The sequence below is a fragment of the Salmo trutta genome, chromosome 32, assembly GCF_901001165.1.
Source record: "Salmo trutta chromosome 32, fSalTru1.1, whole genome shotgun sequence".
Taxonomy (NCBI): Eukaryota; Metazoa; Chordata; class Actinopteri; order Salmoniformes; family Salmonidae; genus Salmo; species Salmo trutta.
In genome coordinates, this window is record NC_042988.1 from 43,873,922 (window position 1) to 43,897,542 (window position 23,621).

The following is a 23,621-nucleotide window of genomic DNA, read 5'->3' on the forward strand; positions in this document are numbered from 1 at the left end:
ACACGTCACTAGGCCGACACGTCGTTAGGCCAACCAACACATCACTAGGCCGACAGGTTGCTAGGCCGACCAACACGTCGCTAGGTCAACCAACAGGTCGCTAAGCCAACACGATTAAGCAGAAGACATAGCATTCACATTATGCTACATAACTGGATCCCGGTTCCCAGTGTTAATCCCTAATTCACACACACCTGCTGCACTCATTTAGAAAAAAACAACCTCCCCAACATTTTAAGAGGTGATTGAAGACAGGAGATCACTTGAGAGATAGCAATCTCCCTAGAGGACTTTGGGTCTTATCAACATTTTAACAGATGATTGAAGACAGAAGATCACTTGAGAGATAGCAATCTCCCTAGAGGACTTTGGGTCTTATCAACATTTTAACAGATGATTGAAGACAGGAGATCACTTGAGAGATAGCAATCTCCCTAGAGGACTTTGGGTCTTATCAACATTTTAACAGATGATTGAAGACAGGAGATCACTTGAGAGATAGCAATCTCCCTAGAGGACTTTGGGTCTTATCAACATTTTAACAGGTGATTGAAGACAGGAGATCACTTGAGAGATAGCAATCTCCCTAGAGGACTTTGTTTTGGGGTCTTATCAACATATTATCTGCTCTTTTGTTTCATAGTGTCTGATTATCTACAATGGCCTCATCTGTACCAGAGCTGCTTCTGGCCACTCTGAATCAGCTGGCTGATGATGACTTGAAGACATTTAAATGGTACCTGAAGCAACATGACGGCTTTATATCCCAGATGGGCTTATATCCCATTTCAAAGAGTCAGTTAGAGAACGCTGACAGAGAGGACACAGTAGATAAGATGACGGAGACCTACAGTTATATTCAATGTGTCTACATCTCACTGGAGATACTGAGGAGGATTAACCAGAACAATCTTGCTGAGAAGTTGAAGACTGACTACGAAATAGGTAATTCACAACTGATATGTGCACGACATCTTAGTGTACTTTTTGGTGCACAGGAAGTAAATCATTATAAATGTGAAACTTTGTATTGTTGAAAGTCCTAACAAGCTTTTTCTGGTTAGAATATGTATTTTATCACCCCACACACCACCCCCTTCTTTTGAGGACAACGTTGTTGTGTATTTCCATTTCCATGACGACCTCATTAGACTGATGTGTGTTGCTGTGTCTAGGTCAGCAGTCTGGGTCGGGCCCTGATCAGCACATGCACCAAGCCCCAGCAGTTATAAAGACTGACTACGAGAAACCTGTAGAGAAACCTCCTAGTTCAACAACAGGTAATATACTGTAGGGAAACCTCCTAGCTCAACAACACAGGTAATATACTGTAGGGAAACCTCCTAGCTCAACAACAGGTAATATACTGTAGAGAAACCTCCTAGCTCAACAACAGGTAATATACTGTAGAGAAACCTCCTAGCTCAACAACAACAGGTAATATACTGTAGATAAACCTCCTAGCTCAACAACAGGTAATATACTGTAGGGAAACCTCCTAGCTGAACAACAGGTAATATACTGTAGATAAACCTCCTAGCTGAACAACACAGGTAATATACTGTAGATAAACCTCCTAGCTGAACAACAGGTAATATACTGTAGAGAAACCTCCTAGCTCAACAACACAGGTAATATACTGTAGATAAACCTCCTAGCTCAACAACAGGTAATATACTGTAGATAAACCTCCTAGCTCAACAACAGGTAATATACTGTAGATTAACCTCCTAGCTGAACAACAGGTAATATACTGTAGGGAAACATCCTAGCTCAACAACAGGTAATATACTGTAGATAAACCTCCTAGCTCAACAACAGGTAATATACTGTAGATAAACCTCCTAGCTGAACAACAGGTAATATACTGTAGATAAACCTCCTAGCTGAACAACAGGTAATATACTGTAGATAAACCTCCTAGCTGAACAACAGGTAATATACTGTAGATAAACCTCCTAGTTCAACAACAGGTAATATACTGTAGATAAACCTCCTAGCTGAACAACAGGTAATATACTGTAGATAAACCTCCTAGCTGAACAACAGGTAATATACTGTAGATAAACCTCCTAGTTCAACAACAGGTAATATACTGTAGAGAAACCTCCTAGCTCAACAACAGGTAATATACTGTAGGGAAACCTCCTAGCTGAACAACAGGTAATATACTGTAGAGAAACCTCCTAGCTCAACAACAGGTAATATACTGTAGATAAACCTCCTAGCTGAACAACAGGTAATATACTGTAGATAAACCTCCTAGCTCAACAACAGGTAATATACTGTAGATAAACCTCCTAGCTCAACAACAGGTAATATACTGTAGAGAAACCTCCTAGCTCAACAACAGGTAATATACTGTAGGGAAACCTCCTAGTTCAACAACAGGTAATATACTGTAGAGAAACCTCCTAGCTGAACAACAGGTAATATACTGTAGAGAAACCTCCTAGCTCAACAACAGGTAATAAACTGTAGATAAACCTCCTAGCTCAACAACAGGTTATATACTGTAGAGAAACCTCCTAGTTCAACAACAGGTAATATACTGTAGATAAACCTCCTAGCTCAACAACAGGTAATATACTGTAGATAAACCTCCTAGCGCAACAACAGGTAATATACTGTAGATAAACCTCCTAGCTCAACAACAGGTAATATACTGTAGATAAACCTCCTAGCTCAACAACACAGGTAATATACTGTAGATAAACCTCCTAGCGCAACAACAGGTAATATACTGTAGATAAACCTCCTAGCGCAACAACAGATAATATACTGTAGATAAACCTCCTAGCTGAACAACAGGTAATATACTGTAGAGAAACCTCCTAGCTCAACAACAGGTAATATACTGTAGAGAAACCTCCTAGCTGAACAACACAGGTAATATACTGTAGATAAACCTCCTAGTTCAACAACAGGTAATATACTGTAGATAAACCTCCTAGTTCAACAACAGGTAATATACTGTAGGGAAACCTCCTAGTTCAACAACAGGTAATATACTGTAGATAAACCTCCTAGCTGAACAACAGGTAATATACTGTAGATAAACCTCCTAGCTGAACAACAGGTAATATACTGTAGAGAAACCTCCTAGTTCAACAACAGGTAATATACTGTAGATAAACCTCCTAGCTCAACAACAGGTAATATACTGTAGATAAACCTCCTAGCTGAACAACAGGTAATATACTGTAGATAAACCTCCTAGCTCAACAACAGGTAATATACTGTAGATAAACCTCCTAGCTGAACAACAGGTAATATACTGTAGATAAACCTCCTAGCTGAACAACACAGGTAATATACTGTAGATAAACCTCCTAGCTCAACAACACAGGTAATATACTGTAGATAAACCTCCTAGCTGAACAACAGGTAATATACTGTAGGGAAACCTCCTAGCTCAACAACAGGTAATATACTGTAGATAAACCTCCTAGCTGAACAACAGGTAATATACTGTAGATAAACCTCCTAGCTCAACAACAGGTAATATACTGTAGATAAACCTCCTAGCTGAACAACAGGTAATATACTGTAGATAGTTCCTGTGTTGTTTATTGATGTTGAGTAGCCAGAGAACACATGCTTGCCGACTTCATCTCCAACAGAAGAACAGCTGTTGAAAAGGATGGTGATATTAGTTCTGCATACGTTACGTAACCCCCCTCCATCTATGTACGTACCGCTTCCTCTTTCTCTTAGCAGGGGTTGGTGTTGAGAAAGAAGCTGTTGAGGAAACATCTAATTATTCTGTTCTAGTGCAGAGTCCCTCTGCAGATCCTTCCCTCCAACAACATTGAGACTGAAGACCCTGGTGTTGTCCCTACGCTTCCTGTTTTAAAGTCTACAAAAGATGGTCATGTTTAATCACAACATTTTAACGTTCACTAAACCGTTCACAAAATAATGGTTCTATATAGAGCCAAGTAAGGGTTATTTGGCTCATAGCCATAGCGGATCCCATTGTGTTGCTATATAGAATCTTTTTTTGAAGGTACAATAAAGAACCATGCTCATAAGGTTCCAAATGGAACCTTTAGAATGCTATAAAGAACCTTTCCTAAGGTTCTGTAAATAACCATTATCAAACATTTCTATATAGCCCCCTAAAAGGGTTCTGCTATGGTTACAACCCTTAAAGGGCTTTATATAACCTTTTAAACTTTTTTTATCGAACCTTTATGGAGAACCATATTATAAAGAACCTTCCTCAACCTCAATGGTTCTTTGTAAACCCCTTTGATGAACCATACCGGGCTTTTTATTCTGGGTCGCCATATTATATTTGTTTAATTCCATAAATATTATTATTGTGTTAATTGACCAGTTTAATCAGGTGTGGTAGCTCTGGAACAGCTGGGGGTCCCTGAGGAGAACATTTGAGAACCACTGACTTAATCAACCATTGTCAGTTGACAGAAGGCCATATATGGCAACAAAAAAAACCGAACAAAACTAAAAAGTCTGGAAATGTACTGTAAGTCGCTCTGGATAAGAGCCTCTGCTAAATGACTCAAATGTATAACCTCACTACTGCAAGTCTCTCTGGATAAGAGCTAAATGACTTCAATATAAATGTGAGGCTTTCACAAGATACCTTCACTGGCCATAGTCATATTTAACATGTAAAGGCATAACACAACTGATTAAATAAACTGGAATTACACTCTCACGGTTGCACAAAAAGTGCTGGGCGCAAACCCACGCCACAAAATATTCTAATGATCCACCGCCACTAAATTTGAAATGCTAAAAGGGGAAAGAACCATTTTCTGAACTGCAAAGAACCATTGAAGGGCTCAATGGGTTTTCATTATGGTTCCACATAGAACCAAGGTTTAGTGAATATTAAAATGTTGATTAAACATGACCATATTTTGTAGACTTTAAAACAGGAAGCGTAGGGACAACACCAGGGTCTTCAGTCTCAATGTTGTTGGAGGGAAGGATCTGCAGAGGGACTATGCACTAGAACAGAAGAATTAGATGTTTCTTCAACAGCTTCTTTCTCAAAACCAACCCCTGCTAAGAGAAAGAGGAAGCGGTACGTCCCAGAGAACCTTTGAGAAACCCTCTTTTCTTCATGTCTTTGAACATTTACTAAATTAAATGTTTTTTGGATATATAGATAGTTCTGCATACCATTGGAAACTCAAGTCTTACCTGAAAGATACATACACAAATGTATTTGAGGGGATACCTGAAGCAGGAAATTCAGTAGATCTCAATGAGATCTACACAGCGCTCTACATCACAGAGGGTGGAAGTGGAGAGGTCATAACTGGACATGAGGTGAGGCATATTGAGACAACAACCAGGAGACCAGCAAGACCAGAGACATCAATCAAATGCAATGACATCTTTAAACCCTCAACTGGACGAGGCAAACATATCAGAACTGTGCTGACAAAGGGAGTCGCTGGCATTGGAAAAACTGTATCTGTGCAGAAGTTCATTCTGGACTGGGCTGACGGAAATGCAAACCAAGACATTGATTTCATTTTTCCACTCCCTTTTCCAGAGCTGAATTTGATGAAAAAGGAAGAGCATAGCTTTGTTGGCATTGTAGATCATTTTTTTGTAGGTGTGAAAGAATCAGGAATTTTCAAGAACAACAATTTCAAATTTCTGTTTATCTTTGATGGTCTGGATGAGTGCCGACTGCCCCTAGACTTTGAAAATAACAAGAGTTGCCGTGATGTGACAAAGTCAACCTCAGTGGACGTGCTGTTGACAAACCTCATCTACAGGAAGCTACTTCCCTCTGCTCTCCTCTGGATAACCTCCCGATCTGCAGCAGCCAATCAGATCCCTCCTGAGTGTGTTGACCAGGTGACGGAGGTACGAGGGTTTAACGATACACAGAAGGAAGAGTACTTCAGGAAGAGATTCAGTGATGATGAGGACGTGGCCAGCAAAATAATCACTCACATAAAGACATCAAGGAGCCTCCACATCATGTGCCACATACCGGTCTTCTGTTGGATTTCTGCCACAATTCTTGAAGACCTGTTGTCTGAAAAGAAGACAGGAGAGATACCCAAGAACCTGACTGAGATGTACTCACAATTCTTTGTATTTCAGTCCAAACAGAAGAATAGGAAGTATCATGGACAAGCTAAGACAGTGTCACACTGGAATAAAAAGATGATAATGAAAATCTGTAAGCTGGCTTTTCAACAGCTTCAAAATGGCAACCTGATCTTCTACAAGTCAGACCTGGAAGAGTGTGGCATTGATGTCACTGAAGCCTCAGTGTACTCAGGAGTGTGCACACAGATCTTTAGACAGGAGACTAGGATTTCCAAGGAGAAGGTGTACTGCTTTGTGCATCTCAGCATACAGGAGTTTCTGGCTGCTGTATATGTCTTTCTCTCATTCAACAACAGAAATCGAAATCTATTATCTAAGACACAGTCAACCCCCCGAAGGCTTCTCACGCAGTTCAGGACAATATCGACAATTGAATTCCACAAGCGTGCAGTGGACAAGGCCTTACAGAGTAAGAATGGACACCTGGACTTGTTCCTTCGTTTTCTTCTGGGTCTCTCACTGGAGTCCAATCAGATTCTCTTACGAGGCTTACTGAACGAGAGAACAAGAAGGTCAGAGGACAATGAGGAAACAGTCAAGTACATCAAGGAGAAGATCAGGGAGAATCCCTCTCCAGAGAGGTGCATCAATCTGTTCCACTGTCTGAATGAACTGAATGACCATTCTCTAGTGGAGGAGATCCAAAGCTACCTGCGATCAGGAAGTCTCTCAAAACCCAAACTGTCACCTGCACAGTGGTCAGCTCTGGTCTTTGTGTTGCTGACTTCAGAAAAGGAGCTGGATGTGTTTGACCTGAAGAAATACTCCAGATCAGAGGAAGGTCTTCTGAGGCTGCTGCCAGTGGTCAAAGCCTCCAGAGCTGCTCTGTAAATATGGGTTTTTAATATAATCATCAGTCAGAATACACAGATACACATTAGCATACTACAAATTCATTGTTGATTCTCAAATGCTCTGCTACATGTACACACAGTGGTCTAAATTAATGTTCATTGTGTTTTACTTTTCAAAGGCTTAATGAGTGTAACCTCACTGTGAAATGCTGTGAAGCCTTGGCCTCAGCTCTGTACACAACCTGTACACAACACCTGAGAGAGTTGGACCTAAGTGACAATGACCTGCAGGATTTAGGAGTGAAGCTGCTCTCTGCTGGACTGGAGAATCCACAGTGTAAACTGGAGACTCTGAGGTCAGTGAATCTTATTGTTTTGTCATTAAATCCACATATGTCTACTCCGTATTCCTGCTGTTCTTTAGTTTCCATTAAACTGAACTATCACTGTTCCCAAGCTAACCAATTAAAACCCTGTTTGTAAATGAAAATCTAACTCACCATACAGTACAGTATGTGATTAGACTGACCGTATACAGTTGACATGGTGGTTGGGTTTTAAACTTGAGGTTCTGTCAATTGGAATGAGACTGGAGTAAGACGTGTGATCATCAAAGCGGCCCCCTTGAACCCTTCAAATGTAATCTCTCTGTCAGGCTGTCCGGCTGTCTGCTCACAGAGGAAGGCTGTGCTTTTCTGGTCTCAGCTCTGAGGTCAAACCCCTCACACCTGAGAGAGCTGGACTTAAGTGACAATGACCTGAAGGATTCAGGAGTGAAGCTGCTCTCTGCTGGACTGGGGAATCCCCACGGTGAACTGGAGACTCTGAGGTCAGTATTCCTGTAGTTGTGATAGTTCAGTAGAACCATATGTTTATAGTAGACCATATCAGCCTGATGTGTTTGGTATCAGCTGATTTGAAATGAAATGTCATGGGTCCCATACTTCTAATTGTTCAGCATGTTTATGTGACACGCTTACCGTTTTGTCTTTTTACTTTTCAAATAGGCTTCTTAGATGCAACCTCACAGAGAAAAGCTGTGAATTTCTGGCTTCATATCTCAACTCCTCACACCTGAGAGAGCTGGATCTGAGTAACAATGACCTGAAGGATTCAGGAGTGAAGCTGCTCTCTGCTGGACTGGAGACTCTGAGGTCAGTATTCCTGTAGTTGTGATTGTTCAGTAGAACCATATGTCTATAGCAGACAGTATCATACTAATGTGTTTGGTATCAGTTGAAATGAAATGTCATTGTTCCCAAACTTCAACTTGTACAGTGTATTTATGACATGCTGATCATTGCTTTTTTGGTTTTCATATAGAGTTAGAGGATGCAACCTCACAGAGAAAAGCTGTGAATTTCTGGCCTCATATCTCAACTCTTCCCACCTGAGAGAGCTGGACCTGAGTGACAACAACCTGCAGGATTCAGGAGTGAAGCTGCTCTCTGCTGGACTGGAGAATCCCCAGTGTAAACTGGAAACACTGAGGTCAGTAAATCTTATTGTTTTGTCAGTAATCCACACGTCTACAGATACCAATGTTCTCCTGATCTTCTTAGTTTCCATTGAACTGAACTTTCACTGTTCCCAAGCTACCCAATAAATTTTTTTTTACTGACCATACCGTATGTGATTAGACTGACCATACAGTATGTGATTAGACTGACCATATACAGTATGTGATTAGACTGACCATACAGTATGTGATTAGACTGACCATACAGTATGTGATTAGACTGACCGTATACAGTATGTGATTAGACTGACCGTATACAGTATGTGATTAGACTGACCGTATACAGTATGTGATTAGACTGACCATACAGTATGTGATTAGACTGACCGTATACAGTATGTGATTAGACTGACCATATACAGTATGTGAGTAGACTGACCATACAGTATGTGATTAGACTGACCATACAGTATGTGATTAGACTGACCGTATACAGTATGTGATTAGACTGACCATATACAGTATGTGATTAGACTGACCATATACAGTATGTGATTAGACTGACCATATACAGTATGTGAGTAGACTGACCATACAGTATGTGATTAGACTGACCATACAGTATGTTGTCACGGCTTCTCCTCTGCAGTGCAGGGGCGGTTCCTCTGACAGTCGTTAGTGATTGGAGCCACCTGGGCTCAGGGTATTTAACAAACTGCTCCACTAATCTCTCTCTCTCTCTCTCTCTCTCTCTCTCTCTCTCTCTCTCTCTCTCTCTCTCTCTCTGTCTGTCTGTCTGTCTGTCTGTCTGTCTGTCTGTCTGTCTCTGTCTGTCTGTCTGTCTGTCTGTCTGTCTGTCTGTCTGTCTGTCTGTCTGTCTGTCTGTCTGTCTGTCTGTCTGTCTGTCTGTCTGTCTGTCTGTCTGTCTGTCTGTCTGTCTGTCTGTCTGTCTCTGTTTAGAATTAATAGTTTTGTTTTAAAATAAATAACTTTTTGAATTGGCCTATACCGGTTGTTGATGTCCACTCATTTTTGCCACAGGCTATGAGCCGGCCTGTGACAAGTGGGGGCTCATCCATAAGTTAAGGTTAGTTGTACTTATAGTTATAGTTGGGTTAGTTTAGTTCAGATTGCCAAGTTTTTGTTTGAGGGGATGTTTTGGTTGGGCCAATATTGTTGGAGAGCACGTTGAGATCCATGTGTTCTTTTGGTTCAGTTAGTTTGGTAGCTAAATTTGGTTAGCAATTCACTCTGGGTTTTTGTTCAAGTGGGAGTCCTCTCCTGTTCAGGGTTATCAGCGAGTGTCAATAGGAGGCTCGTGGTGTTTTAGGTGGCAGTGAACGTGGGTAGAGCTTCCCTTTTCCCCTACATCGGCTCGGGAGCACCTCCGTGGTTATGGGGGGGCCGCCAGTTTCTGGTTATCTTTTCCACTCCGCTGGTTTTGTGTGCATAAAACCCCACCACATGTGACTGCACGAAGACCAGGGCCAGTTAAGTTAGTTGTTTTTGGAAGATAGTGGGGTGTGGCTCCTGTCCTTGAACCCAGACTAACAGCAGGTGAGTTGTTTTTTTTTTGGAGCATTTGTAATAGTTGTATTGGTTGAGGAAAATGTCTTCCATTCTGAGTGGTTTTGTTCAAGCTCCTTCAGAGGTAGCCTTAGAGTTGTGTACTAAGGAGCAGTTAATTGAAATTGCTGAACATTATCAGATTGAGATTGTTGATAAAAAAATTAAAGAGACTATTAAAGCTAAATTAAAGCAGGGTCTTATGGAAATAGGTGTTTTTTCGGGTCAATCTGCTAGTAGTGAAGGTACAAGTTTTCAGTCTAGTACTTCATTAACTTTTGAGCAGCAGCGGGAGCTGTTGCAAATGCAGTTGGAGATATTGCGACATACTAATAGACCAGAAGAATTACCACAGTTTGATGTTGCACAGAATCTTCGTTTGTTGCCTAAATTTGATGAGTCAGATCCAGATACATACTTTACTTTAGTTGAGCGTATTGTGGAAGCTAGAGCTTGGTCTGATTTGGACATGACTATGTTGTTGCAATGTGTAATTACAGGTAAAGCACGTGAGGCTTTTGCAGCACTGAGTGTAGCTGACAGTAAAGTGTATGCTAAAGTTAAATCAGCAGTTCTGAAGGTTTACGAACTTGTGCCGGAGGCATATCGTCAACGTTTTCGTTACAGGAAGAAGTTAGATTTACAAACCTGTTCTGAGTTTGTTCGTGATTTGACTTCTGCATTTAATCGTTGGTGTACAGCTTCAGAAGTACTTTTGAGGATCTGTCTAATTTGATTGTGTTAGAACAGTTCAAAAATTCTGTCTGACCAGGTTGCTACATACATGAATGAACATAAAGTTAAGTCTCCAAGTGATGCAGCAGTCCTTGCAGATGAGTACAGGCTAACACATAAAAGCAATTTTGAGTCAAACAGTGACATGTACCATAAAAATAACTTTACTTCCAGGAATAGTAGGTCACATTTTTTTGGAGCTTCTTTCCAAAGGCCTCAACAGAAGTTTGGGTCTAGAGGACTTAAAGCACCAGTTAATGCTAATACCTGTCGCTACTGTTTAGTTGAAGGATATTAGAAGAAAGATTGTCCTCTACTTAAATCAAAAAAGTCAGGTCAAGTTAAACCTGCTGTGATGGCAGCTCCTGTTTCAGCCTCTGACCACCAGGGTCAGCCACTAGTTGAGTTTGATTCTCAGTCTTCCCACTGTGATTTTTCAGCCTTTATTTCAGATGGTGTAGTATCCCTGGTAGATGGCAAACAAAATGTTTCAATCAAGATCTTAAGAGACACTGGAGCTTTAGATTATTTTATTCTGGAATCTGTTTTGCCATTCTCTAAGGAGTCTGATACTGGCAGATGTGTAATGGTACGTGGTACGTGGTATGGGTTTAGTTCCATTCTCTTCTCCTTTACATGAAGTTACCTTAAAATGTGGTCTGGTAGAGGGTGATGTAGATGTTGGGGTTAGACCCCAGTTGCCAGTAGAGGGAGTCCACATGATTTTGGGGAATGATTTGGCAGGTAGTAAGGTGTGGGCAGATGGAAAAGTAAACATCTTTACGAAGCAACCTTCAGTGTCCCCAGCAAGGATATCTCCAGATAGCAACTGTGTATCTCCTGAGATATTTCCAGTTTGTGCTGTTACCCGCGCTGCCTCTCGTAATAAGGTTGAGAGTAAGCCAGAAAGTCTTGAGTTGCCAGTCAAACTCCAGACAGAACAGTTGACTAGTTCTAGAGATTCATTGATAGCTGAGCAAAAGGCTGATACTACTTTGGATGATCTGTTTGAGAAAGTTGTTCCTGATTCAGTGGTGAGGAATAGTGCTCAGTGTTACTTTCTTCTTGATGGACTGTTGGTTAGGAAATGGGTTCCACACTATGATCAGGGTCTAGGAGAACCAGTCTTTCAAATAGTTGTACCTACTACTTTGCGAAATAAAGTGTTGCGAACTTCACATGGTGATGTGGCAGGTCATATGTGTGTTCGTAATACTTATGATCGCATACTCCGTTATTTTTTCTGGCCATGTTTAAAGCGGGATGTATCTCAGTTTATTAAAACTTGTGATACATGTCAGCGCACAAGCAAGCCAAACCAGGTTGTAAAGCCAGCACCTTTGTATCCAATACCAGCCGTAGGGCAACCTTTTGAGCATCTTATTATCGATTGTGTTGGGCCTTTACCACGGTCCAAGTCAGGTCATAGCTACTTATTAACTGTTATGTGTCAAGCAACTAGATATCCGGCAGCTTTTCCCTTGCGTACCATAACTTCAAAATCAGTAGTTAAAGCGTTAACTCAATTTATTTCAACATTTCGGATTCCAAAAATCATCCAGTCAGATCAGGGATCTAACTTTACCTCCCATTTATTTACTCAGGTTCTCAAACAGCTTAAAGTTAAACACAGTAAGTCTACTGCGTACCATGCTCAGTCAGGGAGCTTTGGAACGTTTTCATCAAACTTTAAAATCCTTGCTTCGTGCATACTGTACAGAACTGTCTGCAGATTGGGAGGAGAGGTTACCTTGGTTGTTACTAGCTGCTCGTGAAGTAGTGCAGGAAAGCACAGGGTTTAGCCCAAATGACTTAGTGTTTGGTCATAAGGTGCGTGGGCCTTTAGCAGTGCTGCAGGACAGTTTGCCTGAGGAACCACCTCGGAACCTTATTGACTATGTAAATGGTTTTAGGTTGAAGTTGTATAGGGCTGGTGAACTGGCGAAAGAAAATCTAATATGTTCTCAATAGAAAATGAAACTGAAATATGACGGACAGGCTGAGCTGCGTGAGTTTAGTCCCGGTGATCGAGTACTTGCTCTTCTGCCTCTTGTAAGTTCACCTTTTCAGGCAAAATACTGTGGTCCTTTCACTGTGTTGCGCAAAGTGTCAGATTTGAACTATCTTATTGAAACCCCTGGTCATAGGAAGTCCTCTAAATTATGCCATGTGAACCTGTTAAAATGTTATCACTCCCGTGATCTAAGCAAAGTGGAAGACACTCCAGCAGTGAGGTCAGCGTTGATTGCTGCTCCAGTCACTGCATCTTGTGGCTTTAACTTTGTGGAGGGGGGAGAAGAGGAGGTAGTTAGGGTTTCGGATTAGGTCTTACAAGGTCGGTTGAAAAACTCCCAGACTGAAAAACCTTGGGGTTTTGGTAGATCATTTATCCTCTGAGAAATGTGATGATTTGGTAGCTCTTATTAGAAGCTATCCTGTTTTTGTTTTCAGACACTCTATCGAAAACCCACTTAATTGAGCATGACATAGACATCGGAGATGCTAAGCCTATCAAACAGAGATTTTATCGTGTATCTCAGGAGAAGAGACTGCAATTGGAAACAGAGGTGCAGCATATGTTGGACAATGGTGTTGCGGAGCCATGTTATTCAAATTGGGCTTCACCCTGTCTTCTGGTCAAAAAGTCTGATTCCACTTTCAGACCTTGCACTGATTATAGAAAAGTTAACAATGTTACTAAAGCAGACCTTTACCCTCTTCCTAGGATGGAGGACTGTATTGATCAAGTTGGGTCAGCAAAGTATGTTAGCAAATTTGATCTTTTAAAGGGTTATTGGCAAGTACCCCTTACCAAAAGAGCTTGTGAGATTGCTGCCTTTATAACTTCATCTGGTTTGTTCTCTTATACAGTGATGCCTTTCGGGTTGCAGAATGCTCAAGCCACTTTCCAGAGGCTGATGAATCGGGTGGTCTCAGGTCTGGAAGGGTGTGCCGTGTACTTGGACGACGTGGTCGTCTACTCAGACTCTTGGGAGGAGCATGTCTGTAGAGTGCAAGCCCTGTTCGAAAGACTGGTGTGGGCCAGGTTGACTATCAATTTGGCCAAGTGTGAGTTTGCCAAAGCTACAGTCACATACCTAGGCAAGGTTGTTGGTCAGGGTGTTGTCTGTCCCGTGGAAGCCAAGGTCCAGGCTGTGAAGCAGTTCCCACAGCCCTCCACAAAGAAAGAACTGATGCGCTTCCTGGGAATGGCGGGGTACTACCGTGCTTTTTGTAAAAACCTTTCGGTAGTAGTGTCCCCCCTGACCAATCTGCTGAATGCCAAGGCTGAATTTCTCTGGTCCACCCAGTGTCAAGAGGCAATCGATGCAGTTAAGGCTCTTTTGTGTTTGTCACCCGTGTTCGTAGCACCACATTTTGAGAAACCTTTCAAATTGCAGGTAGACGCCAGTCAAATCGGTGCTCGGGGCTGTGCTTCTCCAGGAAAATGATGACCATATTGAGTGTCTAGTCAGTTTCTTTTCCCCGGAAATGTAAGAAGTATCAAAAACTATTCTGTAATTGAAAAGGAGGCTTTAGGTCTCATTTGGGCTTTACAGCACTTCGAGGTCTATGTTGGTTCTGGTTTAACCCCTTTAACTGTGTTCACGGACCACAACCCACTTACTTTTCTGAAGTCCTTGCAAAATCCCAACCAGCGCCTGATGCGTTGGGTTTTGTTCTTGCAACCATTCAACCTTGATATTAGACACATTAGTGGTAAGGATAATATCATTGCTGATGCTCTGTCTCGTGCTCCTTTAGCCTAGTTTATATTTTCTCTCTGCTGACCCCTGCGGGCTGTCTGCGCCTCTTTCCTCTTAATTTGCTCCCCAGGTACCAGTGCTGCTGAGTTTGAGGACGGGGGTTTATGTTAAAAATGTTGGGTCGTAATTTGAATTGAGGGTGGGACCCTCATTTTAAGGAGGGGGGTGTCATGGCTTCTCCTCTGCAGTGCAGGGGCGGTTCCTCCTGCAGGCAGAGGGTCGTTAGTGATTGGAGCCACCTGGGCTCAGGGTATTTAACAAACTGCTCCACTAACCTCTCTCTCTCTTGGCTTGCTCTCTCTCTCCCTGCTCCTCCAGGTATGATCTTGTTTTGTTTGTTCCTTTGTTGGTTTATTTAGTTTCCACTCAGTCATGTTTACACACACATATTCACGCATCCATGCACCCTACATACTCCCTACATTATGACATTTCCACACCTCATTCCTTTTTCTTGGTTTAGAATTAATAGTTTTGTTTTAAAATAAATAACTTTTTGAATTGGCCTATACCAGTTGTTGATGTCCTCTCATTTTTGCCACAGGCTATGAGCCAGCCTGTGATTAGACTGGCTGTATACAGTATGTGATTAGACTGGCTGTATACAGTATGTGATTATACTGATCGTATACAGTATACATGGTGGTCGGGTTTTAAACTTGAGGGCCCCCTTGAACCCTTCAGATGTAATCTCTCTGCAGGCTGTCAAGCTGTCTGCTCACAGAGGAAGGCTGTGCGTCTCTGGTCTCAGCAATGAGGTTAAACCCCTCCCACCTGAGAGAGCTGAACCTGAGTGACAACAACCTGCAGGATTCAGGAGTGAAGCTGCTCTCTGCTGGACTGGAGAATCCACACTGTCAACTGGAGACACTGAGGTCAGTAAATCTGTATTAGTTCATCAAGTGATTGTTTATTAGAACCACATGTTTTACAATGGACTTTGTGTTTGGTACCTTTGGAAAGTATTCACTATTCAGACCCCTTGACTTTTTCCACATTATTCAAAAATGTAATAAAATAAAACAGGTTTTTAGAAATGTTTTGACATTTTTGCTAATTTAGAACAGTTACATACACTACTGTTCAAAAGTTTGGGATCATTTAGAAATGTCCTTGTTTTGAAAGTGTGGTGGTTAATTTCTGTATTACCAAATGAGGAGAGACAAACTTCACACATCAGTCAGAGTTATACTTAAACTAAATCTTTAATAATAAGAGCTTTGCAAAAGCACTTGACTTTCAACGATTCACCATTTCTAATGAACCGTTGAGTGTCAACACAATAGCTACTGAGATCTTTTATAGCAAAGATCCACCCCCCTTTGACATGACAAACCACAGACATTTAGGAACAGTTCACAAAGAAAGACTGTTTACTTTAGAGAGGAGTATCCACAGCCAGATGGCATTCGCTATAAATTATTGTTCAGTTTGGTCCCCTTGATGAGGTTCTACTCTCGTTCCTGGTACTTTATAGTACAAAAACACCAACTCATCCAATGGCATATATCAATTGTCAACTCTAGATACTCCCATCTCAAGCAAACCCCCTCTTGACCCCACTCCTGGACAAGCTCACTGAGGGGAGTGAGCCTCTAGGTCATACACTATCCCAGGATAAGTGCAAGATCTAAAAGAGGACATACAAGGGTCCAGACACTGCCATACACCTCCCCACAGTAAAGAAAAGGAGGGAGTGACTTGCTCACAGACATTGTGGAGACAAGTCATTGGTTCCCCATTAATCACGCCATCCCTTCACATGGTTTAAGAATAGGTAAAGACACATTCACATATGAAGACAATGTTCCATTCTGACCTGTCCCCTCTCTGGGCCCCAAGTGACTAAGCCCCAGCTGAGGGAAGAAGTACAACTGCCAACACCAGAGTCCGAAGGGATACATTCTAATGACAAGTATCTCACATAAGCATATTATGCAAATAAAATATCTTAATTATTTATGTTACCCAACTAATTCTGATTCATCCGCCACAAAAGAAAAGCAAAAAATGTTGTCCATTGTTAATGTTGTAAATGACTATTGAAGCTGGAAACAGCAGATTTTTAATGGAATATCTACATAGGCGTACAGAGGCCCATTATCAGCAACCATCACTCCTGTGTTCCAATGCCACGTTGTGTTAGCTATTCGAAGTTTATCATTTTAAAAGTTTATCATTTTAAAAGGCTAATTGATCATTAGAAAACCCTTTTGCAATTATGTTAGCACAGCTGAGAACTGTTGTTCTGATTAAAGAAGCAATAAAACTGGCCTTCTTTAGACTAGTTGAGTATCTAAAAATGGCCAGAAATAAATAACTTCCTTCTGAAACTCGTCTGTCTATTCTTGTTCTGAGAAATGAAGGCTATTCCATGCTAGAAACTGAAGATCTTGTACAACGCTGTGTATTACTCCCTTCACAGAACAGCGCAAACTGTCTCTAACCAGAATAGAAAGAGGAGAGGGGTTGTTTTTCATGGTTCGGGCTAGGCCCCTTAGTTCAAGTGAAGGGAAATCTTAACGCTACAGCATACAATGACATTCTAGACGATTCCATGCTTCCAACTTTGTGGCAACAGTTTGGGGAAGGTCCTTTCCTGTTTCAGCATGACAATGCCCCCATGCACAATGCGAGGTCCATACAGAAAGGGGTTGTCGAGATTGGTGTGGAAGAACTTGACTTGCCTGCACAGAACCCTGACCTCAACCCCATCAAACACCTTTGGGATGAATTGGAACGCCGACTGCTAATCCCCCAACATCAGTGACCTCACTAATGTTGTCACTAATATTAAAGTAACAATATTAGATACCATAAAATACGGAAACATACTTTACTTTTTTAGAGTAACTTACAGGTAACTGGCCTGAAAAAACAACAAGAACATTTTTACGGTGCATGCTCAACGGAGGAGATTGACTTACATCGGGTTTGGGGCTGAAAAATGTTATTATTAGTGTTTGTTGTCAGTGGCTAGCTTGTTTGCTGCAGTCTCTCCTTGTACATAGACTGCTGTCAAGATAAGGAAACAAACATCTAAATACAAAGTTTAGCTGAATTTAACAAGATGGTCATTAGAACCTTGTGTTTTATAGCAAGTGTGCCTAAACCTATTGGAAAGAAATCAGACACTATTTGAATCCAGGTCTGTCAGGGACGTGACGTGTTGTTAAGAGCATCTGAGAATGAGAAGATAAGGTTGTATTGTGTGGTCTGGTATTTAGTCAGTGTGTGGTTAAATAATGTTTAACTCTGCAGGCTGTCAGGCTGTCTGGTCACAGAGGAAGGCTGTGCTTCTCTGGTCTCAGCTCTGAGGTCAAACCCCTCACACCTGAGAGAGCTGGACCTGAGCTACAATCACCCAGGAGACTCAGGAGTCAGACTGCTCTCTGCTGGACTAGAGGATCCACACTGGAGACTGGAGAAACTTGAGTAAATTGATAACTTGTGGGCGAAACATCCAGTTAAATTAGGACAGTGTTTGGAGCTCTCTTTGTCTCTTTCTCATAGAATCTGAATGTCTTTAATGTGTAATTATTGGTATTATTTTTGTGTGTTTTAACTGTCTATTTGATTCTCCTTCAGCATTGGAAATGGTGAAAAGTGCAGAATCATACCAGGGCTAAAGAAATGTGAGTATTGGCTGCTGGGAAGAATAACCTATACCCCCTCCCACTGTCTACTAGCTCCCCTCCCATTGGATGAATAACCTATTCTCCCCCTCCCACTGTCTACTAGCTCCCCTCCCATTGGATGAATAACCTATACTCCCCCTCCCACTGTCTACTAGCTCCCCTCCCATTGGATGAATAACCTATACTCCCCCTCCCACTGTCTACTAGCTCCCCTCCCATTGGATGAATAACCTATACTCCCCCTCCCACTGTCTACTAGCTCCCCTCCCATTGGATGAATAACCTATACTCCCCCTCCCACTGTCTACTAGCTCCCCTCCCATTGGATGAATAACCTATACTCCCCCTCCCACTGTCTACTAGCTCCCCTCCCATTGGATGAATAACCTATTCTCCCCCTCCCACTGTCTACTAGCTCCTCTCCCATTGGAAGAATAACCTATACCCCCTCCCACTGTCTACTAGCTCCTCTCCCATTGGATGAATAACCTATACTCCCCTCCCACTGTCTACTAGCTCCTCTCCCATTGGATGAATAACCTATTCTCCCCCTCCCACTGTCTACTAGCTCCTCTCCCATTGGAAGAATAACCTATACCCCCTCCCACTGTCTACTAGCTCCTCTCCCATTGGATGAATAACCTATACCCCCTCCCACTGTCTATTAGCTCCCCTCCCATTGGATGAATAACCTATTCTCCCCCTCGCACTGTCTACTAGCTCCTCTCCCATTGGATGAATAACCTATTCTCCCCCTCCCACTGTCTACTAGCTCCCCTCCCATTGGATGAATAACCTATTCTCCCCCTCCCACTGTCTACTAGCTCCCCTCCCATTGGATGAATAACCTATACCCCCTCCCACTGTCTACTAGCTCCCCTCCCATTGGATGAATAACTTATACCCCCACCCACTGTCTACTAGCTCCTCTCCCATTGGATGAATAACCTATACTCCCCCTCCCACTGTCTACTAGCTCCCCTCCCATTGGATGAATAACTTATACCCCCGCCCACTGTCTACTAGCTCCTCTCCCATTGGATGAATAACCTATACTCCCCCTCCCACTGTCTACTAGCTCCCCTCCCATTGGATGAATAACCTATTCTCCCCCTCCCACTGTCTACTAGCTCCCCTCCCATTGGATGAATAACCTATACTCCCCCTCCCACTGTCTACTAGCTCCCCTCCCATTGGATGAATAACCTATTCTCCCCCTCCCACTGTCTACTAGCTCCCCTCCCATTGGATGAATAACCCATACCTCCTCCCACTGTCTACTAGCTCCTCTCCCATTGGATGAATAACCTATACCCCCTCCCACTGTCTACTAGCTCCTCTCCCATTGGATGAATAACCTATTCTCCCCCTCCCACTGTCTACTAGCTCCCCTCCCATTGGATGAATAACCTATTCTCCCTTCCCACTGTCTACTAGCTCCCCTCCCATTGGATGAATAACCTATACTCCCCCTCCCACTGTCTACTAGCTCCTCTCCCATTGGATGAATAACCTATACTCCCATCCCACTGCCTACTAGCTCCTCTCCCATTGGATGAATAACCTATTCTCCCACTGTCTACTAGCTCCCCTCCCATTGGATGAATGAATTATTAGGGCGTCCACCAAAGCAGCCTGTCCCATTAATAAAAGAGGGATAACATATTACAAAAACACTATTCCTTGTGTTTTGAATTTTGATGTGTAGCATATTCTAAACTTGATAACGTATTGGTTTCTACTTTCCTAAAACAATAATTGTCTACCTCAAGGTTTAGATGTTGGGAGATTTGAGCTTTAAATGTATCAGGGCATTGCATGCATAGACCTATAGGCTGAGGCATCCACTGTATGATATTAATATTACAAAATCTATATAAAAGAAGAGAAGCCCCAGAGAGAGAGAGATGCTGGTGACATGCTACAACACCCACATTCTTTATGTCAGATGGCTAATGTGTCTGCTAAACAGATATAGACTCACAGTCTAAATCCTACATTTTTTTTTCACAGAAGGAGTCTAATTCCTACATTTTTTTTGTGTATGTAAAGATAAGAATTATATTGTTAGATTATCGGAGTAACTCCTGTGGGCCTAACACCTTCTTCCTCACCTCAAGTTGAACTGTCGGAGTCTGTTGGAGCGCCAGGGCACACTGCCTTCATATCGTAGACCAGGGCACACTGCCTTCATATCGTAGGCCAGGGCACACTGCCTTCATATCGTAGACCAGGGCACACTGCCTTCATATCGTAGACCAGGGCACACTGCCTTCATATCGTAGACCAGGGCACACTGCCTTCATATCGTAGACCAGGACACACTGCCTTCATATCGTAGACCAGGACACACTGCCTTCATATCGTAGACCAGGGCACACTGCCTTCATATCGTAGACCAGGGCACACTGCCTTCATATCGTAGACCAGGGCACACTGCCTTCATATCGTAGACCAGGGCACACTGCCTTCATATCGTAGACCAGGGCACACTGCCTTCATATCGTAGACCAGGGCACACTGCCTTCATATCGTAGACCGACCGGGCACACTGCCTTCATATCGTAGACCGACCGGGCACACTGCCTTCATATCGTAGACCGACCGGGCACACTGCCTTCATATCGTAGACCGACCGGGCACACTGCCTTCATATCGTAGACCGACCGGGCACACTGCCTTCATATCGTAGACCGACCGGGCACACTGCCTTCATATCGTAGACCGACCGGGCACACTGCCTTCATATCGTAGACCGACCGGGCACACTGCCTTCATATCGTAGACCGACCGGGCACACTGCCTTCATATCGTAGACCGACCGGGCACACTGCCTTCATATCGTAGACCGACCGGGCACACTGCCTTCATATCGTAGACCGACCGGGCACACTGCCTTCATATCGTAGACCGACCGGGCACACTGCCTTCATATCGTAGACCGACCGGGCACACTGCCTTCATATCGTAGACCGACCGGGCACACTGCCTTCATATCGTAGACCGACCGGGCACACTGCCTTCCTATCGTAGACCGACCGAGCACACTGCCTTCATATCGTAGACCGACCGGGCACACTGCCTTCATATCGTAGACCGACCGGGCACACTGCCTTCATATCGTAGACCGACCGGGCACACTGCCATCCACTGCCTTCCTATCGTAGACCGACCGGGCACACTGCCTTCCTATCGTAGACCGACCGGGCACACTGCCTTCCTATCGTAGACCGACCGGGCACACTGCCTTCCTATCGTAGACCGACCGGGCACACTGCCTTCCTATCGTAGACCGACCGGGCACACTGCCTTCCTATCGTAGACCGACCGCGCACACTGCCTTCCTATCGTAGACCGACCGGGCACACTGCCTTCCTATCGTAGACCGACCGGGCACACTGCCTTCCTATCGTAGACCGACCGGGCACACTGCCTTCCTATCGTAGACCGACCGGGCACACTGCCTTCATATCGTAGACCAGGGCACACTGCCTTCATATCATAGACCTGCACTATAACAGACTAACAGCCACACCCCACCACACCAAACCTTTAGAAACTTTATTAAGGTCATTTCAAAAGTAATCAAGCCATTGTTTCTAGGGTAAATACGAGCAGGATTGTTTCCTTCTCAACAGAATGAAATAAAACACGATTTGCATAGGCTATTAAAATAACTGGTTTAGATGAATAAATAGGACTATAATAATAATGATATAAGATTATAATGATAAAACAAATGATTATAAATAAAAATGTTGTTAATAAATTAAGTTCCAAAATTGCATCCTAGAGAGTTGATCAGTAGCCTGCATTTGGCCATTTGTGTGGTATTCAAAAATATTCTGTTTAAATATCCTTTAAACACTTCTTTATAGAGCCTTTATCAATCTCAAAGAAGAATAATGTAGGGTTTTCTATTCTGGTTAGCCATATTATATTTGTTTAATTCCATAAATATTATTATTGTGTTAACTGACCAGTTTAATCAGGTGTGGTAGCTCTGGAACAGCTGGGGGTCCCTGAGGAGAACATGTAGACCCACTGACTTCATCAACCGTCCTCTATTGACACAAGGCCATATGTGAGTCTTTCACAAAACACTGGCCATAGTCATACATATAACACAATATAACACAACAGATTAGATCAACTGGAATGACACTCACTCACGGTTGCACAATAAGAGCTGTGAGAAAACCTCGCTCCCTTACATTTTAATTATCACTACAGAGCAAAGAACACTTTTGTGAACAGCAAAGAACCATTGAAGGGCTCAAAGGGTTCCACATAGAACCATCACCCATTCCAAAGAACCCTTGAGGAACCCTCTTTTCTTAGTGTGTAGCCCTGTACAGAATTGAGTCTAAAACGTGGTTCTGTGCACAGAGCCAGGTATCCAATCCAATTGATTTTGTTTGTTTACATGTAAATTGTACTCTATAACTGACATCTTTCTGGTAAACCACAGGAGGGTTTAGGGTCAGCCGTTATTATGAGCCATCCTCCCCTGGTCACACAATCGTCAGACTTGAGATGAAAAGACCCCCAAAAATACATATCGATGCGCAGTCTGTCAGATGTATTAAAGAGGAACTATCGCAAAAACAAACTTTTCCGGTTGACAACGGGCTATGTGGCATCCGTAATAGTCACATCAATTATATACCAGAGACTACAAAAAGGTCTTTACAAGCAGTCTGTCTGATGTCATATTCCATTACATCATCGTCTTCATAAAAGGCCTTGATGATGAACATTCTGATGTGAATGATTTCTAATATTGATCTTCCCTACCAGATGCCTGTGATGTCACACTGGACCCAAACACAGCATACAGACTCCTCTCTCTGTCTGAGGGGAACAGGAAGGTGACATGTAGGAGAGAGAAGCAGCCGTATCCTGATCATCCAGAGAGATTTGACTACTGGGACCAGGTGCTGTGTAGAGAGGGTCTGACTGGGCGCTGTTACTGGGAGGTAGAGTGGAGTGGGAGGGCTCATATAGGAGTGACATATAAAGGAATCAGCAGGAGAGGAGACAGTAATGACTGTGTGCTGGGAGCCAATAACAAGTCCTGGAGTCTGTGGAGTTCCAACGATAGTCACACTGCCTGGCACAATAACAAGGAAACTGACATACCTGTCCCATCAGCCCACTCCAACAGAGTAGGAGTGTATCTGGACTGGCCAGCCGGCACTCTGTCCTTCTATAGAGCCTCCTCTGACACACTGACCCACCTGTACACATTCACCTCCACATTCACTGAGCCCCTCTATCCAGGGTTTGGGGTTTGGTATGAATCCTCAGTGTCCCTGTGTCAGGTAAAAACATTTCATTAGGAAAGCTTGGATCTTACTGTTATTGACTGATGTTTGTAAATAATGACATTTGTAGAATGTTTATTTAGTCAAATTGTTGACGCAACAACCCTGCCTCTGTTTGAACTCAGTTCCACTATATGGGACGTTCTTGGTTCGGATAAAGAAAAATAAAGCTCTTGTTTTAAAACACATTAAAGATGTTTACTTTTTGGGTCCTATGAAAGAAGAAT

General features: G+C 42.8%; 1 protein-coding gene across 6 annotated transcripts in view; it reads left to right on the forward strand.

Moving 5' to 3' along the window:
- The window catches only part of LOC115171986 (ribonuclease inhibitor), a 36,330-nt gene extending 12,747 nt beyond the window's left edge, over positions 1-23,583 (forward strand). For 2 of the 6 annotated variants that reach the window (XM_029729227.1, XM_029729228.1), the window contains exons 2-12: positions 644-945; positions 1,176-1,280; positions 5,144-6,935; positions 7,082-7,258; positions 7,558-7,731; positions 7,910-8,056; positions 8,226-8,393; positions 15,131-15,304; positions 17,691-17,864; positions 18,018-18,064; positions 22,868-23,583. In XM_029729227.1, the coding sequence (XP_029585087.1) occupies positions 660-945; positions 1,176-1,280; positions 5,144-6,935; positions 7,082-7,258; positions 7,558-7,731; positions 7,910-8,056; positions 8,226-8,393; positions 15,131-15,304; positions 17,691-17,864; positions 18,018-18,064; positions 22,868-23,409 (3,786 nt within the window). In that variant the 5' untranslated portion in view covers positions 644-659 and the 3' untranslated portion in view covers positions 23,410-23,583. Of the gene's footprint in view, positions 1-643; positions 946-1,175; positions 1,281-5,035; positions 5,060-5,143; positions 6,936-7,081; positions 7,259-7,557; positions 7,732-7,909; positions 8,057-8,225; positions 8,394-15,130; positions 15,305-17,690; positions 17,865-18,017; positions 18,065-22,050; positions 22,611-22,867 lie in introns of those variants that run through there. The other 4 variants (XM_029729230.1, XM_029729229.1, XM_029729232.1 and 1 more) reach the window with 4 other exon arrangements.
- Positions 23,584-23,621: the final 38 nt, after the last annotated feature.